This window comes from Maylandia zebra, linkage group LG20, assembly GCF_041146795.1.
Source record: "Maylandia zebra isolate NMK-2024a linkage group LG20, Mzebra_GT3a, whole genome shotgun sequence".
NCBI lineage: Eukaryota > Metazoa > Chordata > Actinopteri > Cichliformes > Cichlidae > Maylandia > Maylandia zebra.
Genome location: NC_135186.1, coordinates 27330728 through 27349807, shown reverse-complemented (window position 1 = coordinate 27349807; position 19080 = coordinate 27330728). Strand labels below are relative to the sequence as shown.

General features: G+C 37.2%; 1 protein-coding gene across 3 annotated transcripts in view; it reads right to left on the bottom strand.

Annotated features, from left to right (window-relative positions):
- Positions 1–16216: 16216 nt before the first annotated feature.
- LOC101471251 (metabotropic glutamate receptor 4) overlaps positions 16217–19080 on the bottom strand; it is a 202518-nt gene continuing 199654 nt past the window's right edge. For all 3 annotated transcript variants that reach the window (XM_014412822.3, XM_014412820.3, XM_014412821.3), the window contains one exon: positions 16217–18987. Coding sequence is in view for 2 of the 3 variants with exons in the window: in XM_014412820.3 (XP_014268306.1) it covers positions 18938–18987 (50 nt within the window). In the remaining variant the exon portion in view is untranslated. The remainder of the gene's footprint in view (positions 18988–19080) is intronic.

The following is a 19080-nucleotide window of genomic DNA, read 5'->3' as shown; positions in this document are numbered from 1 at the left end:
GCATTAGAGAGACACTTCATAGTCACAGCAAGTCATTCTGGAAACTGTTTGACTTGGAGCCTGTTCACCTAGACCAGGGGTGCTCAATACGTCGATCGCGATCGACCAGTCGATCGCAAAGGTAGTATTGGTAGATCGCATGGCATTTAAAAAATAGATGCCAGCCTATCATCCATCCCGTCACTTGATTGATACAGGGAAGCCAGTCAGATGACAGCAGATTTTTTCTGACGCTTAGGTCGCTGCGCATGCGCAAACAGCGGCGCGAAGTGTAGTAAAACTGACAAGCTAGTCAGCGAGTTAACTCCAATTTTTAGCTCTCGGTTTTTTCTCTTAAACCTGGCCGTCAGCAGCTACTGTCCGGACTATGCATCCCTGGCTGATTCAATTCAGTGCAAGTCATCAGAGTAAACTCAGGTAATGACAAAAAATTTACATAGTTAATTGTGTTGTGAAATATTGGATATTGCGGTTATGCATGTATATACATTGTAGATATAAAGAATCCTCAATATATTTATAAATAAGTATATGTTTTGGATTTTTGTAGTGGGTAGATCATTTTGACTTGGTCATTTTATAAGTAGCTCACATGCGGAAAAAGTGTGAGCACCCCTGACCTAGACCCTGGGGGCTGTTTTCTAGGAATTGCATAAAATGTAACTGGTGAATGAATTCCTATTATCTCAGTTGGTTGCTATTTATGCAAGAAGATAAATTTAAATAAATTAATTAAATGCTAAATAATTGTGAGGCATTAACTTTAGGACTGCATTTCAAAAAATGCAATAACCATTTTCCTCTCAATTTTTAACATGAGTGCAATGACATCATGTGACTGAAAAGTGATTTTTCATCCCAGCAAGACTAGAAGCAGAAACCAAAAAACTTCTGATACCCCAAATCTTGTCTAATGCCTATATATTTTGAATATATTTCATGCTGATGTGCGCTTAGAGATTATTACGAAGATTATTATATTAATTGATGCCACAAAATATGAGTAGTTGATGTGTAACATTTTGATCTCCCTTAGCTAGGTTTAGCCAGGTACATGTCTAATTTCTTCTGATGTTGCTGTAGATGTCTTTGCTCCTGTATGCTACTGAGTGCCTTAGGTGCCATATGTGTCTTCATTTGCTGCTGTGCTGTCTTAAGCCTCAGGTAGGTATCCTCTTGCGTGGCATTGTGGGTAGTGTTTGATTTGGCAACATGTGGTAAGACATTTCATCTTCTCATCTTTCCTGGGGTTCAGGGCCAAGACAGGCTTTGCAAACACACACTAATCCACCTCCAGATACACAATGCAGTCCAAGGCTTCCTGATCCCTCATATATCCTTTTGAACAACAATAAATACCAGTTTTTTTCCTCTGAGATTAGACAAAGATTTGTGGAAAAGACTGTAAACCATGTTGTTTCTTTTTCAAGTTCTTTATCTTTTAAAGTAGTTTAGTGCTTATATTTTTATTGTGTAGGTAAAAGTAAGACAGAATTACAAAAGGTTAGTTTCATATGTTGAACCAGTGAATTTAATAATGGCTCGTCCTTCCTTTAGTTGTTTGTTGTAACTAATCAAATAATCATTATTCTAATGAAGTCTGACTATAATGTTTAGATTCCATTATCCGTGTTTTTACTGAAACTGTTACACAAGCCCAAACTGAGTTGGAATAGAAATAGTATAAAATCTGTAACAGGAATCACATTATGTCTGTTATATATATGATATATGTATTATATAATTCCCATCTTGTTCTTCAAGCTCGTCTACACAGCAAATTCAAAAGTGTTAAATTTTTTGGTGTTAATAGTCTCCTTGCAAAAGTAGAGTTAATTTTACTCTAAGTAGAGTCACATTCTTTTAATGTAACTCTGAGGTGTAAAATGATAGTAGTTAAAATCGAGTGTTAAAAATGAGTGTTTCTCTGTCAAATCTGGAGGTGTTACAATAGAAACATTAACTCTTGACCTCTTAACTCTGAACTCCTACAGGGGCTATGACACCAACAGAGTAAATTCACAGACTCCGCCCCCAGCACGGCTCCAATCGAAGCTGAAGTGAAGCCGTTTCAGAACATTTTGCTCTACATATTTGAGTTGTTTGCCATGCTTGGTAAGTCATTTTTTCAAAGATTGTTTCAATTATTATTATGAGCTTTTACTTCTGTGGCTCTTTGGAGTTGAGACAAAGCTGTGTGGAAGGCATTAGCCATGTTGCTCGTTGATAGCATAATATTCTGTTTTAGCTAGCTGAAAGGTATTGTTTGCGGGCAAATACCACAGCCTTGAAAAAAAGCTTGCATGTGAATTTTCAGTCAAACTTTTGGTCAAATACACCTAAAACAATGTCTAGAATGTAAATGTTGGTATAATGGTGCTACTTGAAGCCTGAAAACGATCGCCCATAAAAAAAACGAGCAAACAGCAGTAGCTGACGTCCTGACTGGATTCTACGTTAGCATAGATCCCTCCAGAGTTTTGTGCACACGGTTTAGGTAAAAATGAAAAAGGTTGAGGTTTTACATTTAGTTCAGTATTACCTGTTGCCTGTGTCCTTGGCTTTTGGGAAAATACTTTACACAAGTAATGGCTCAAAGAGGATTCCTTTTTTTTTTTTTTTTTTTTTTTTACTGTGCTGCAATTGTTTACTGGATTATTTGTGCCATTAATTAATGTCAACAAATTTTTATTCAATCTCCGCACAGGATATGCTTGTGAAGATGGAATATGGGGGAGAGCAGAAGTGCGTTGAAGTTCCACAAAGGGATGAATGAAGGACATGCATATTGTATTGAAGAAATAAGTGATGAGAACGCTGTTATTTGCATTTACCATGTCAGACCTTTTGATAAACAAAATTCTAATGAAAGTGAGAACATGTACACTGTTACATCTTTCAGAAAATGTTTTGAAATTGTGGTGCACAGTTCAGAATAAATGTTTTTCAAGAACCATTGCGTCTTTTTAGTAAATGTTTATTTCCAAAAGAAATTTCTAGAAGTTCAGAACAGTAAAATTCCCGCTTTTTAGAATGAATTAGAAGATAACTCTTACGTAGTTAAACTAAAATACTCTTTGAGAGTTAATATATAAACTCTTAACACCAAGTGTTAAATTATCAACTCCAGACAGATTTGGTGTTTAACACTAAATCAGAGTTAACGTACCAACTCTCCAAAAATAGTTAAATTAACACTCTCTGGTGTGGACCCATATAGACACTTTAATAGTGTTGAAATCAAATCCGACAGTGTTAATTTGGACATGCTGGATTTGCTGTGTACCAGGCCTGGGACCTTGAGAGTCCTGCGCAGTATCTTTGCTGTTCCTAGGATTGCGTCTTCAGTTCTCTGGTGTTGTTCCTGGAATCTGCTGGACCCACTTGCCTAGCTTGGGGGTCATCGCACCAAGTGCTCTGATTACCACTGGGACCACTGTTACCTTCACCCTCCACATCTTCTCGAGCTCTTTTCTGAGCCCTTGGTACTTCTTGTGTTCCTTCTTCCTGATGTTGCTGTCATTCAGTATCACTACGTCTATCGCTATGGCCGTCTTCCTCTGTTTGTCCACCACTTAGCTTGGTCATTCTCGACCACCCTAGGGGGCGTCTCCCATGGACTTCCAGGCCATACTCAGCACAGATGTTCCTGTATTCTATGCGGCCACTTGTTTATGGCCTTCAATGTATGCACTGCCTGCTAGCATCTTCCACCCTGCTGTTATGTGCTGGATTGCCTCAGGGGCATCTTTACACAGCCTCCACCTGGGGTCTTGCCTCGTGTGGTAGACCCCAGGCTCTTTGGATCTTATGCTCAGAGCTTGTTCCTGTGCTGCCATGATTAGTGCCTCTGTGCTGTCTTTCAGTCCAACCACTGCTAAGACTTCTGTATGTATTACAACTTCCTAAAGTCACAACAGTTGGACTTTGTTTCTGACAGAAACATGGCTCCACCCTGGTGAGTCTATAGCTTTCTCGGGACAGGTTCCTCCTAATTTCTCATTCTTCAGCCTCCCTCGGTCCTCTGGTAGGGGGGGAGGCTTAGCCACCGTGTTCAACGCTCAATTTCATTGCCATCAAACATTACAGCACGACTCATTTTCTAGTTTTGAACTCCAGCTGTTTGAGTTACACCTAAACTCTGCTGCGCCTTTGCTGTGTGCCCTCATATATCGTCCTCCCAAGTTTAATAAGGATTTTATCAGAGTTTTCAGGTTTTGTGGCTGGAATTGTTCTTAAATTCGACAATTTTTTAATCCTTGGTGATTTTAACATCCATGTCTGCTGTGACTCTAAACTTTTGGTCAAGGACTTTTAAAATATTATTGACTCTTTTAACTTGACCCAGTGGGTTACTGGTCCCACGCATGAAAAAGGTCACACACTGGACTTGGTGCTCTCCCATGGGCTGGATGTGTGCATCACGGAAATATCCGAGTTGCGCATCTCCGATCATCTTCCTGCGCAGCGTTAGAGTTGTTCACTCTAACGCTGTGCTGCTCGGTAGATAAGCCGTACGTCCCAGCGTGCAAAAAGCGAGCGCTTAATGTTCTAACAGTGCCTGCTTTTTCTGCTGCCTTTATGGATTCTAGAATAATAAACTCCAAATGTAAAAGTGTTGAGGACCTTTTGGACATTCTTCATTCTACCTGCACTGATATTTTGGACTCTATTGCGCTGCTCAGGACTGTGCGCGCTAAGCATTTATCAGAGCCATGGCTGAATGAACATACGCGCTCCCTCAGACGTGAGGGAAAGGAGATGGAAAAGGGACAGATTGCATGTTTACCTACAGATTTTAAGGACTTGTCTTTCTGCTTACCAAGAAGCTGTAAAAACTGCAAAGACAAAATTTGTCTCAAACTTAGTGTCAGTAAACAGTCACAGGCCTCAGGTACTTTTTAATGTCCTTAATCGCTTTCTTAGTTGACGTGATAACGCTGGAGACATTTCTTCACCAAGTATGTGCGATGATTTTTTTTTAGCATTTTTAATGACAAGATTCTATCAATTAGGGCTCTTGTCTCGTCGTCTGCTGGGATACAGCACGCAGTTTCTCACACTCTTCATTTTGCAGTTTATGGCGCTGTTGTAAATGGTGAAAATACTAGTAGTGTTATGAGGGATATATATCCCTCATAGGAATAGGATATACACGCATATAGGATCATTATCAAACATATAAATTCTAAGTCAAGTTACTAATAAACCAAGAATATTTATATTATATTAATATTAATATATTTTTGAATTGAAGGTCCCATTTACATGATGCCACATTGCAAATATAATGATTTGGTTGCAATTTTCAGCATCCAATTGCAGCAGTCACATCTGTTTCTTATGGTTTGCTTTCTTTCCTGTGTAATTTCAGTATACAGTGTTACCACACAGTATTCTTTGGCAGATTGTGTCATGCTGAGAAGCATCAGACAGTTGTCACTTCCTCCCTCCTGCTGGTAAAGCATATGGAGAAGGTTTACTATTTTCAAATGCTTGTAACAGATGCACTAAAAATAGATGGATACACATACTGTAAGTTTCTTTATTAGTACACAGAATACTAGTTTGATTTCAAAGAAAATGAAATTTTAATTTATTTTCTAAAAAATACAACCCCCCTCCTTTTATAACTATCCTAAAAAACTGGAATTGTTTAATATCCTCCAGTTTCAGAGACAAAGGTTTGAACTAAGTTGCTCTTGGCAGAATGACTGTGTGATTTGTGTAGCACAGTTTCTCTTGTTTTCTTTGTTCCTTTGTAATTGTGTTTGGCATTTCTTTCCGGAAGGCACAATGATGCTTAACATGTGAAAATTATTTCCATTTATTGAAAGTGAAGATTCCCTTGTCATTTTTCTGCAAGCGTATTGCAAACCCATTGGCTTTCAGGCCTGTCCTGCTTATCCCAGCTGTCATATGGCAAGAGGCAGGGTACACCCTTAACAGGTTGCCCATCAGTTGCTGGGCTAACATAGAGAGACAGGCAGTTATTCATACTCATATTCACACCTACGTCCACTCTATACTACAAAATAGCACTAGGCAAATGCCTATAATACTATTATACCCAATCATTTATAAGCCAGATATTTTTTATTTTTTTTTTGCAAGTACTTGAGGTTAACTAGTAAAGCCTTTTGTCAGCAGAACAAAGGTTAGTCATTGCATTCTTTCTGTTGACGCAGCACCATGATTGCTACAGTTTCACACTGACTACAGGTGCCAAAATATATTGAGAAATAATCTTCAGGATAAACTCATTTTGCTTTAATATAGATATGTCAGCATAGCAGTGATGGGACAGGTGGCAAACTGTTTCACTGGATCGCAGCCACACAACTTACATGCAAGCTGTTGCATGCTGACATGAGTAACTGTGGCATACACCAGCACTCCAACAGGATTTTTCTTTTGTTTTTTGTGGTTGGCCATAATTTTCTTTTTGATTCTTTTTGGCTCATTTATTTCCCTTTTTTATTTCAATTATTATCAGATGAAAATAGCACTTCTGCTAATAACTAGTTTGGACCACAGAATCCCACTGTTAAGAGAATTACTAAACATAAAGATAGTGGCTAGCTATCAAGCTAGCAAGCCCATTATCATCAATGGAGCTCCAGTGGAGAGGGTGCAGTCCTTCAAGTATCTTGGTGTCCACATCTCCTCAGACCTGACATGGGCTGCCCACATTCAGGTCCAGACCAAAAAGGCTAGGCAGCGCCTGTATCACCTACGACAACTGAGGAAGTTCAGGGTCTCTCCAAAGATCCTCAGGATTTTCTATACAGGCGCTGTGGAGAGCATCCTCACACAGAACATGACATCGTGGTTCGGGAACAGCTGTGTGAAGGACCAAAAAGCTCTCCAGAGAGTGATCCGTACAGCAGAACGCTGCTGCAGGATTGCTCTCCCCCCGCTTCAGGACACCTACACCAGGAGATGCCGGACTAGAGCAGCGCAGATACTGAAGGACCCGTCCCATCCAGGCAACAAACTGTTCCAACTTCTGCAATCTGGTAGAAGGTTCCGCATCTTCCGGGCAAGGACAGAGAGACTCAAGAGGAGCTTCTATCCCCAAGCCATCCGTGCCCTAAACACACACACCCGCCCTCTCACATCATCTATAATTGACTGAGACAGGACTCTCTTCCAGACACTCTAAACCAAGGCACAATGTACATTTCAATTCCTTTAATTTTAAATATGTTTATATTGTCTATCCTGTAAAATAGTCAGATGTCTATTTATATTAATGTACAGAATTCACCTGCTTGCTGCTACTACTGCACATTCACCCAGTGTATATACTGTGTGTGTGTGTGTGTGTGTGTGTGTGCGCCTGCGTGTGTGCGTGCACGTGTGTATGTATATAATGTTCCTCCTCTACACCCCCCCCCCCCAATTTTTGCACATGTCGAGGAGCGTGTCAGGCTACATTTCACTGTGTGTTATACTTGTATAACTATGCATGTGACAAATAAAGAACCTTGAACCTATTAAACCTCACTCTGTCATGAAACACGGGCAGAAAAGATCCAAGTGAAGGCTCATGGGAAGACTGAAGTAAGCCCAAGGCAAGTAAGTATTATAGCTTGTGTAGATCCAGAATAAATAAATATAAAATTTCAGGGAAACACACCTGGCACAAATGAAGCTGGGACACAGTGTGACTCAATAAGGCACTAAGCCAAACTGGAGGCTTTATATAATAAGATTCAAAGGACTACCAAAATCAAACAGGAAGTGTTTAACAGAGAATGACTAATGGAAACAGACACTTGGCAAGATACAAACAGATTCTGCGAAGGATAGAATAAAGACAAAGGATCAAAACATAAATAAATAACTATACAGAAAACCAGATTACAAGGTAGCAAGAACAAAAAAATCAAGACAAGAGGTACCTGAAGGTTATATCCAAAAACTGGAACTGGTAACTAAAACTCAAAATACAAAAAAATATACAAGAAGAAGAAAGGGTAATCAATGAATAAACTAGGAACCAAACAGAAAATACTAGACCATCATAAATTTAACCGTTCAAAACTCAAAACTCTGGATCTAGGATCATGACATCATAATCCCGCAAGGTTTAATTTCCAGGCTGTCCAAAAAATTAGACGCAGCCGAAGTTTAATACAAGTCTAGATATTGTGTACCAGTTAATGGATTGGGCTGTCGGTGACATAAAGTGAGAGGAAAGGTTTGATAAAAAGAATATGATGAAGAAACTAGCTTTTCCACACTGATGGGTAACAATATTTAAACCACCTGCCTAATACTGAGATGGTGTCCCTCTTCCCGCCAAAGCTTTGCTCTATTGGGGGAAGGTGAGATGCACTGTTTTCCACTTGGAGTCCAATGAAATTAGAAAGTGTTGTTGCAACAAAGGTGTTGTCTTTGCTCTGCACTAATGTTTACTTGGGTGGTGCATGTCGCCTAAACATGAATCCTAGAACCTAAGGATTCCCACTAGGACACTGGCATTGTAACACAGTTATAAATATTATACACATCACCTGTCAGTGGTTTTAATTTGGTGGCTGATAAGTTTATCTTTCACATACACTGAGATTCTTTGGTGAAGGTAAGTCCTTTACGTGGTTGTGGCAGGACCACAGCCTTCATCCACTGATCCAAATGGTTGGAGGCTGCTCATTAATATAGATGGGGTTTTTATAGGAATGGCTGTTATGTTAAATTATTTAGCGGGTTCAGGGAGACATATGGGCTAGCCCCTTCAGTAGCACAGCCAACTGAACACGTAAATACCTACTGTGGGGCAGGTGAATAAGAGGAATGAGCAAAGAATCTGGTGTATATGAGAAGAGGAATGGCATAGAGCCTTGACAGTCCTAAATCAAAAGCTGTAATAGTGTCACCGGGATAGCAGCAACCACATAAACAAACACGCACACAAGTGTTGTTACAGTTGCAAATTGAAGAAGACTTATTTATGTAAATGCACATGTGATGCTTGCATATTATTGCATGATTCAGTGTGTGTCTGTTGCCAAATAAAATTGTATGTACACCATCATTTCTGCATTGTTTTTTTTTTTTAACTTTAGCATTGGTAATATTTTGTCCATTCAAAAATAAAGTAAAGTGGGAAACAAGATATCGTTAAAAGTTGTGCGCTATGATTTCAAAACAAGGTTTCAGGTTTGTTAATGTAGGAGATACAATAGTTGAGCAATAATGCAAACATGCTACAGTGCGTCAGAGTGCCAGCTGTTGACAATGTTAATTATAAATAAGAAAGTTAAAAAAAAAAAAAAAAAAAAAGAGACTCAGATAAAGTATTTAACAGTTAGCTTCATTAAGGAAATGCCCAAACTTAACAGTGTAAATGTCCTTCCTCTTTTATGTTGCTTTATTTTAACTAATGGCTTAAAGTGGTTAGGGGAAACTGAAACAGTATTACGATGAGACTTACAAAGAATGTGGGGCAGGTGTAAAGGAGGATGACAGTGAAGTTTATTTCACCTATTAGCAAGCCTGGAACTTTGGAGAAATGTATCATAGGGTTTATTTTTGTGATATTTCGGAAAGTAAATGATTATTAAAACCTCTTATACATTTTCCACTTATACATTTTCCATGTATTTTTAGTTCCACTCTTGATATATTTTCAACTGTGACAGACAGACAGGAGATTTTTAATGGCTGCATAAACTTGCACACGTTTTTCTCTGCAGTTTTAAAGGGGAAGCCAAGTGTGTTGCTGATTGCATATTTATCTTTTCTCAACTGGGTTCCATTATGCTGTCATGCAGTTTATGATTATTTGAGGTCCAAGAAAATGCTGCTATGATGCATAATGAGTTTCTTCCCAGGTGGTTTAAATGTTTGCAGTAGATATGAGCTTGTTTGAATTTCAATGATCAGATATCAGAGTAGAGACTTCCTCAACCTGATTGTTTGATGGAGCATGACCATAAACTCAACTTCTCAGGAATAAACACAGTAACGTTGCTCTACACAAATAATGTATTCTAAAATCCTACGTGTCATCTTAAGATGTACAAGCCCTTTAAACATTCATAAAGCCACACACCAATGCTCATGTTCAAACTTTTCAACCAGTTCTTCATGACAGGGGGCTTTTAGGGTATGCATGAACCGTACAACGAATTTCCTGAAGCTGAATCCCTAATCTATGTGAATGTTATTGAGGTGTTACTGCTGTTGAGCAAAAACATTCATGTTGGGCTACAGTAACTGTCTTATCAACACACATTGCATAATTGTTGAGCTTCTCCACTTTATGTTACACGGTGGTTAGAAGTATAGCATGGTATTTTTAAATTGGAGGTTGCTGATCTAGCTGTTTATTGTCACACACATATATGTCCCTCGGGATGAATAAAGTATTCTGATTCTGATATGTGCCTGCTGGTGCATGTGAGAATTTAACAGTGATTGCCTGTTATTCTTATCCTCAGCAGATAAATTTGTTATTGCATAAAGTAATTATTACTGATACTGATCTAACTTATTTGCACAAGAATTAGGCACTGGAAAAATATATTTGGTTGTTTGATGGAATTTTTCAGTAATGAATCATGAGTTAATAAGAAATGTGCCAGGAACAGATCACAATTTTAATTTGTGCCTTGAATAGAATTCTGCTGGAAATCTGTCTGGAACTGGAGCCTTTTCATTGGGTGTGCTTTTCAGGGCTTTCTGGAGTTCCCTTGACGTCAGCAGTAAATCCAGGGCCACTGGTTGACATTCTTATATTTTTGGAAGGGTTATGTTATCAAGAAACGGATCAATTTTGTCTTTTATATGGGTTTATCTGTGGTGAATATTAAGTTTTGTAAAAGTCCCTGAAAGTGGTGTTTTTTTTCTTTAAGGATCATATTTTGTATTTTGTATGTCTTTAACAGCACATATAGTAGTTTTTTCTTTATTAATTTTAACTGGTTAGCTACAAATCAATCTGATTTGTTATCATGTTCAAAATTTTGCACGCAAAGTCTTTGTACTAAGAATTACATTTAATTCTAGTTGTGCTTGATGTATTTTGCTCAGCATTTTCTGTTCCTCAGAGGACGCATAGGGTTCTCCTAAGGATGTAATGGATTTCCTCTAATTTCTGAATAGGTTTGTTGTTATGTGATGAAAATGAAATTATTTTACCTCCCATCACAGTTTTACCTTTCCTCCCAGATTCTGATGTTCCAGGCAGGTCATTACAGTCTAAATATAAAACCCATTATTTTTTTAACAAATATTTAATAAAAATCTTCATCTTTAAGCTATGATGTATTAAATTTCCAGTTTTTACTTAGGAAATGACCTTCTTATTTATTAGAATTAAAGACACAGGAGCATGATCGCTAACAGCTATAGGTTGTATCTCAGTGTATGAAATGTCACTCAGCAGGGAGCTGCTGACAAGGAAATAATCCAGACAGAGTAAGAGTGATGGACATGTGAGAAGTAAGTATGTTTCCTGCATTTGGGGTGAAGAGATCGCCATGTGTTGCAAAATCTGCCAATTGTGCTGAGTTCCAGCTGCACTGAGCCTGTCCATTTCTTCATTTAGTCCAAAGTTGAGGTCGCCCCCAAGAACAAGTGAGCAATCTAGGTGTTCCTACAGTGCGGTAAAAAAAAAAGCGTATAAGAATGAGGTGTCAACAACATTTGGGCCATATACACTCACAACTTTGTTACGTATATATAGTTTAATTATTAGAAATCTACCCTCTAACATTTTTATATATTAAAATTGCTACTCCCAGAGTTATAGCAGGCTGAGAACACATTAAGAAACTCAGGTGTTTTAAGTTCATCTGTAACTGTGGGGGCCCTTTGAGACTCTTGTAGTAAGACGTCTGCCTGTAGATTTTTAAGCTGGTTAAAAGTCTTTAACCTCTTCTCTCTGGAGCCAGCTCCACTCACATTCCTTGGGATAAACTTTAGTGTGTCCATAGTTGTGTCTGTCAAGCGTAGAAAGTGTGGTGAGATATGCCATAAAAGTGCAATACATAGACCCGAGTGGTGCTTGGTGTCTGATTATATGTGTGCACATTAACTTAAATGAGCAAATGGATGTGCTGACAGTGAGAGTATCACATCTGTGAATGATCATGCTGTGCAGGTGAAATAATCATTATGTAAAGATTGAAAGGAAAACTCATTGAGAACAAAAGAGTAACCCATAATCTTAGAGAAAAGTTGCCTGTGACGACCCACTGCGCAAAGTCATGGCAGAGTGACGCTCTTTAGGAGTCATTTTTAGACGTACAGTTTTGGTCTACTGATGGGTTGTTTTGTAACACCTACTGAACTTCTACAGTTGACGTCCATAGGACCTCCGTGTAAGGGCTATTTATAGTCCAAATGTAGTTGTTGTGGATGTCTTTTCAATGTCAAACTTTTTAGACATTGTTTTTATAACGCTTCTAGTCGCATCTTTCTAGAGGGTGGAGGAATGCTGAGTGATCAGCGGACCTTTCCAAATGGTGCAAGCTCTTGAGCTAAAACAAAAGTGAGCAGCCGCGTGATGGATTTCGGAGCAGCAGTGTCCTCAGCTTCTCACAGTCAGTTTGCAAAATGTGTGCATCGACAAAGACTGTTGAGCAGATAGTCCAGTTCATGCATACTGACTTACACAAACTTGTACTTTCCATCCAAACTTCTCTCAGAGCAGGCTAACGATCACAACCACATTCACTTCCTCCTACAAAGACACCAACCTCACTAAAATAAAATTGAACTATATATAATTGAAATGTTCTTTTAAACTTGTTATACACATTGTACTCTTTTCTAAATACTTTAACCATTTTACATTTTAACATTGATTTCAACTTTTTTAATATTTCAAACAATTTAATAAATGACAGTTTTAACCTGGTTACAAACAAATAAGTTAATTAAAATAAATAAACTAGGAAAATCTAAAATAAAATTAAAAAAACAACGTGCTGAATAAATCATTAGGTTAACACATAATAAAAAGTGTTTGTTTATAAATAATCTGTATTCATATGTATCATGTTGATAATAACAATGCTAATATTGTTAAATTAAAAAAGGCATTTATTAATCTAGTGAATTCCCTGCAGCTGTAATGGACGTCCACAAAATTACTATTGAAGGTTTGAAAGTGAGGTAATTTGCCAGGAAGATCAAACAATTCAAGAGCTTGATAGTTATCATTCATAGTCTTTTGGAAGCAGAACTCTATCACAGGTCCCTAAGGAAAAAATAGTATTCTCCAACTGGTGATGTGTGGTCGCTGTAGCTTGCTGGCAGTCGCTGTGAAATTGATTGCTAAAGCCGCAGTGACACATGCCTAGAGACTGATCAGTGATAGGCTGGTTGGCCGTGGCATCTGTTGTGACGCTTACACCTTTAATGAAGACTCACAAGTGGTAGCTTTATTTTGATACCAAGATGGTTAATACAGAATTTTTAATTGGAGTGAAATACTAAATTTATTTTTGGAATGCAATTTCCACGCAGGAATCTCAAAAAGAACCCTGGGGGTTTAGATGCCGAGGTAGCTATGTCACTAGTTTCTTCTAGATATTGTGTTAATTATGAATTGGTGCTAATGGTAGAATAATATTTCTTCAGGAGGCTGCCATTTGCAGTTTTAAATAAAAATGATCAGCTAAAGTCAATCATTGTCAACCTAAGGTCTTTTAAATTTTGTTAAAACTTACACTGCTTTCATATTGTTCAGGCAACAATCACTCAGAAGAAATTAGAATCAAACAAATTCATAATTTCATAGTAATTACTACTACTTTCTCTGAGTCAGGTCACGGGAGGTCCAAATTAAATTGCTGCCACAGGCTTTCAGTAATGGGGCACACATGTGTATAGGCTGTCATCATGATTTATTGTACTACACAAGAAATTTCCCCCCTTCCAGTCTTCTGTCTTATTTTTTTCCTTTTTAAAGAGCTTTGCTAAATAATTGTGTATGTGGCATAAACATTTCAGTGATTTGATAAAAGAAATATAATGAAAGAAATAAAAATAACACCATTTTTTTCTTAACATTCAATGCAGAGTTGCAACATTATTTTTATGGATCAAAATATGTTATATATTATTCATGTCATGAAAGAATGCAGGCTTGATCCCCTTTGTCATTTAAAACTTGCTGCCTTCCATCTTCATCATTTACACTAAACCCTTGTGCAGTGATGGGAAGTAAAAAAGTACAAATACTTGTACTTTTACTCCCTGCATTTTTACACTAATATCTATTCCTTTGTTTGTTTTGTTTGTTTTTAAGTGCAGGTGTTCCAATTTGTGGTCATGGTACTCCACCCTCAGTGAGCATATAGGGAGTAAAGACTTTTAGGTGGCATTTAATTTCAAATGCAAGGTTTCTTATAGCTCAACAACTATCATCAAACATTCAGAGTGTTTGTCTGCAGCTTTCCCACACATTGTCTGCTAGCTAAACATTCAGCTGCTGTATTTCCCAGGGAGAGAAATGAGTGAGAGTTAACTTTACTCAGAGATAGAGAAAGATTAAAAAAAAAAAAAAAAAAAGACAGTTCAGGAGAGGAAGAAGAGAGGTTTCATTTAAAGGTAAGGACTGCTTAGTAGTATTTGATGAACTGAGATTTAAAGTTTACATGTAAGTTCTCATTTTTTTTAAATTGAATATTGGATCTTTTTCTACGTTCATGTTCCACACAATTAATTCAAGTACATTTAATAGAATCAGAATTTAGACTGACTGAAATAAGGTTTTATCCCCATGTACTAATGTAGTTTTATTGCACTAATATAGGACAATGTTCACTTAGCTTCTTCCAAAAATAGCTGGTCAAGACATCCTCAAAAGAGGTCCTTACTTTGAGCACATTTCAGAGACTGTATCTTTTCATTTACCACAGTATTTCTTTAACATAAGTACATCTACTTAAGTACAGAATATTTGTACTTTTGCCACCTCTGTCCTTGTGTAATGCCTGCATTAGCTCACAGAAACTGCATCAGTCACACAGAGTCCAACACATAGGCAACACCACATATAGCTATTTGGACACCCTGAAAATATTTGAGCAAAAATAAGCTACTATCAACTTTCTGACCACAAATGTAAACAAATAACAATAAAAAAAAAAGTTGATGTCATTCCTCCAGCACTGCACCACAGGGTCTACACTTACTGCATCTTATACATTTGTGTCTCCAGCACATTTAGAAAGAAACAAGCACCTCAGCAATATTTAACGCTTTTCTCTTGGGTACAAAATGAAATACCCACTCACTGGTTAGAGCAGCCAAGTGGAAATATTAACGTGATATTTCAAATGAGAAACACCTTTTTATTTTCAGCATGTATTCCCCCAGTGGTCTCATGAGCAGTAGCCTATTCATTAATTTGAATACTGGAAATGTTAAAGCAGTTATAATATTGTTAATGGGGAAATATTCAAATGACTTGGCTTTTCTTAATTATTTGGATGAAATAAGCATTAGAAATGGGGGGGGAAAAAAAAACCCCAATTACAAATCTCTGCATCCTCTGTGAGTAGCATAAATGGTTGATAGCTAGGGATAACAGAGGTATAGAAATTATGCAGCAGTGCCGGATAATTTGAAAGCCATCATCTTACTTACAACAAACAAACGGGTAACACTTAAAATTAACTTAAAATTATATCTTTAAAATACTTTCTTCTTGCCTACGGTATACACTACTCTACAGAAGTCTCAAAACACTGCTTACTTCTTTATGTTTTGCTTCCAAGGACTCAGACTTTCTGTTAATGTTTAAAGTAGTCTTGAACAATAGTTCCCCAGCCTGTAGTTATTTGAACATTTTTCACAAGCTTTCAGTCTTGGCCTTTCTCAGTTCAGTTTAGTTCTCAGGGAGTTTTTCCTTCCCACTGTCGCCAAAGTGCTTGCACATAGGGGGTTATATGATTGTTGGGTTTTTTTCTGTATGTATTATTGTAGTCAGACTTTGATCGCTTGGAGAAAGGTTCCGTCAATTAACAGTTTGTGCAACTGCCTTGTGATTAGAAAGTGATTATCCACAGGTTGTTAGTGTTGGATTTACAACCTCTGTCCTATTTTTTACTATATTGTGACTGAACCATAAGTAGGCATTCATTTAATCTACAAGACAACAGAATACTCATAAAAATAATTTTAAATGTTGCTTTCTTTGCTAAGGAAATGCTCACTAAGAAGACACACCAACAACGTGTTAACAAAACAATCTTTTTATTAGAAATATCTTGTATAAAAATGAACATGCTCTACACAGCTTTTTTTTATTTTTATAGATAGTTCATAAATATCCAGGCACTGTAACTGTTTTTTTCTCTTTTTTTTTTAATAATTTGGTACATAAAGCAGACATGATCAATCAATTTTAATAACATACATTAACTTGCCATTTAATTTCAGTCAGCAATTACATATTCTATTTTGTAACACAGACAGTGTTTTAGAAAAATAAAAGTAGGTGGGGAGGGGGGTCGTGGCAAAAAAGCAGTAAAATGATCATATTCACAAACACAAACAATCCCACAAACAATACTTTATCAAATGAGAAAACAACATTTGCGCAACACCTTAGACTCGTTGAAGCTGAGAGCTGAGAGAATCATTGATCAAAAAGCAAAATATTTGTAAGTTATAATCCTCTGCAGTAGTCTGGACTTTATGCCTTTCTCTCCAATTTTACCACACGACTTTCTTATGGGTTTTGACATGCAACATACAATTTTTGCATTACTGAGGATAACATTTAATGAGACAAAAAATCCAGAAAATACTGTTATTAGTAATATTTTAGAGAATGGAAACAGTAATGGTGTTTACACATTTTAAATTGTACACTGAATTCATCCGTAATAATGTTTAAACTGAACAACTGAAAGGTAATACTGGCAACACAAACATGATGAAAGAACCATGGAACATTTAGCAGAAGTAGTTTAATGGATATGAGGCACAGAATGAAGGCAGTGGCCCTTATTTATCAAGCAAGTATTCATACCTTTGATTTTTTTTTTTTTTATGTTCAGTACTGTGAAAACCAATTAATTAGTAGGCATGGAGCAGTGATGTATCACTGTAGAGATTTAAAGCGGTACTTAGAAACTCTTGATCACTAGGGGGCAGAAATACTTCAAAGTAAACCTGAGAAACTACCGGCTGGTTAACATTTAAACAAACAATTCTTTTTGCACATCCTTTATACACAAACAAAGAAGTGTATCCTGCTGGTGTCATGTTTATGGCCTTTTGTCTATATTTGGGTTTCCAGCAATTTCTGTGGAAAGAAAAATAGGTGGGTCTTGTTAAACACAAAGTCAAATTGTTTGCTGGAAGCAAGAAATAATTAAGATAGCTGCCAAGTGGAAGGTGAACTTGCTACTACTTAGTACAGCATGGCTGTATCTTTTATTGATATATATAAAAATCAGACAATGGATTGAATGTTAATTTAAATTGTTACAGTATATGTTGAAACAATATATCATATTGCTAATTATGTTTGAACTTTTTGACCAGTTGTCTGAACTAAGTCAATACCTTTTCAAAATTGGTATTAACGCCGGCTAGCTACTTGAGCCTTGTTTTAAATCAAAAAAATTATTTAAAAAATATATTTTATCATTTCCACTTCAGGCATAAAATCCAAGACCCAGAAGAGGAATGCATTTTTTTTTCCATAAAAATCTTTTGCAAGCACACAGATTAGTCTTGTAGTGCATTTCTTCTGTCCCATTTATCATATGTTGTCAGGCTTTAATAACAATATGTCTGGCATGACAACAGCTTGTTGTTGTCTTTTTTTTCTTTAAAAATCTACTATATCACAATACCCTGCATTAAGGTACAGAGTATACAGTCTTTATTACAAGTCTTACAATCTTATTGAATTTTAATCAAAACTCTTTTAGGCTAAATTTGTCAATTACTTTCAACGCTACAAGTGAAATTTTGACAGTCTTTCAAAAGGCTTCAATAGGTGCATGATAAATAAGAGCCCCTCAATCTCAGATGTTTACAGTCAAGTGTCCAAGTCCTGACTGACATTTATGGAATGTGATGTCAACCATAGAGCTATTGCATGGCAATTTGTGTTTGGTTTGTTTGACTTATTTTCGTTCAGCAGAGGGATACCCCAAAAATGACATCTCCACTGTGAATGACAACGATGACAAATGTTGCATTCCATAGACGTTGACAACACAGCACAGTACACGTGATGCTCCCATAAGCATGCTCTGGGACTGTACACTAGGATTGCCAAAACGGTGGTGTCCTCATTATTATGAAACAGTAAAAAAAAAACTACTGGGGAGACCCACTGCCTTATTTTCATGTGTTTCAGATATATTTAGTTCATGTAGGAATACTGAGTGTACTGTCGTAAGGCATGTACAGTCTGAAGAGTACTGCAGCTTTCAACTCCAAATACACCTGTAACCAAAAATAACTACTACATTTTTTTTACACCACTTCATTTCGTCAGCTCCATTTGATAAAAACAGAATGCTTTCCCCTGTTTTTACTGAAATGAGACAAACAATTCAGTATCAGAGAGAACTGAACTTGTGCTCTATACACTTCAGAAAAAATAAATAAAAATCTGTAGGCTCCAGGTGGTTCATTCAGCCTGCATCTGGAAACGTCACTGATCAATGCTCAGGGTGGGAAGAGGAAAATTAACTGCCCAAGCTCCCTTACATCTCTTCTCTCCCTCCTACAAGCTACTAATTTATCATAAAATTTGCATCCAAGCCTTTACATGATTCCATAAAAAAAATATGACATCCTTTGGAGTGACAAATTCCCATCTTTCCACCCCAATCCTCTGATGTAGCAGCTTGAAAGTTCTCCAGTGTATCCCCAATATGCCCCCACAATCAGGTGATTTCTCCTCAGGCAGGCCTTTTCTCCTCTTCCACGGCTCATCTCGGTCTTAGATGGCATGGTTACTGTAGCTTATGTATGTCTGCTTTGAGGCCAACACTGTAGTAATAGGGAAGAAGAAAGAAGGGTTAAAAATGCAATGGGTGAGATTCAAATAGGCAATCATAGTGTTGGAATTCTGATTTTTGTAAA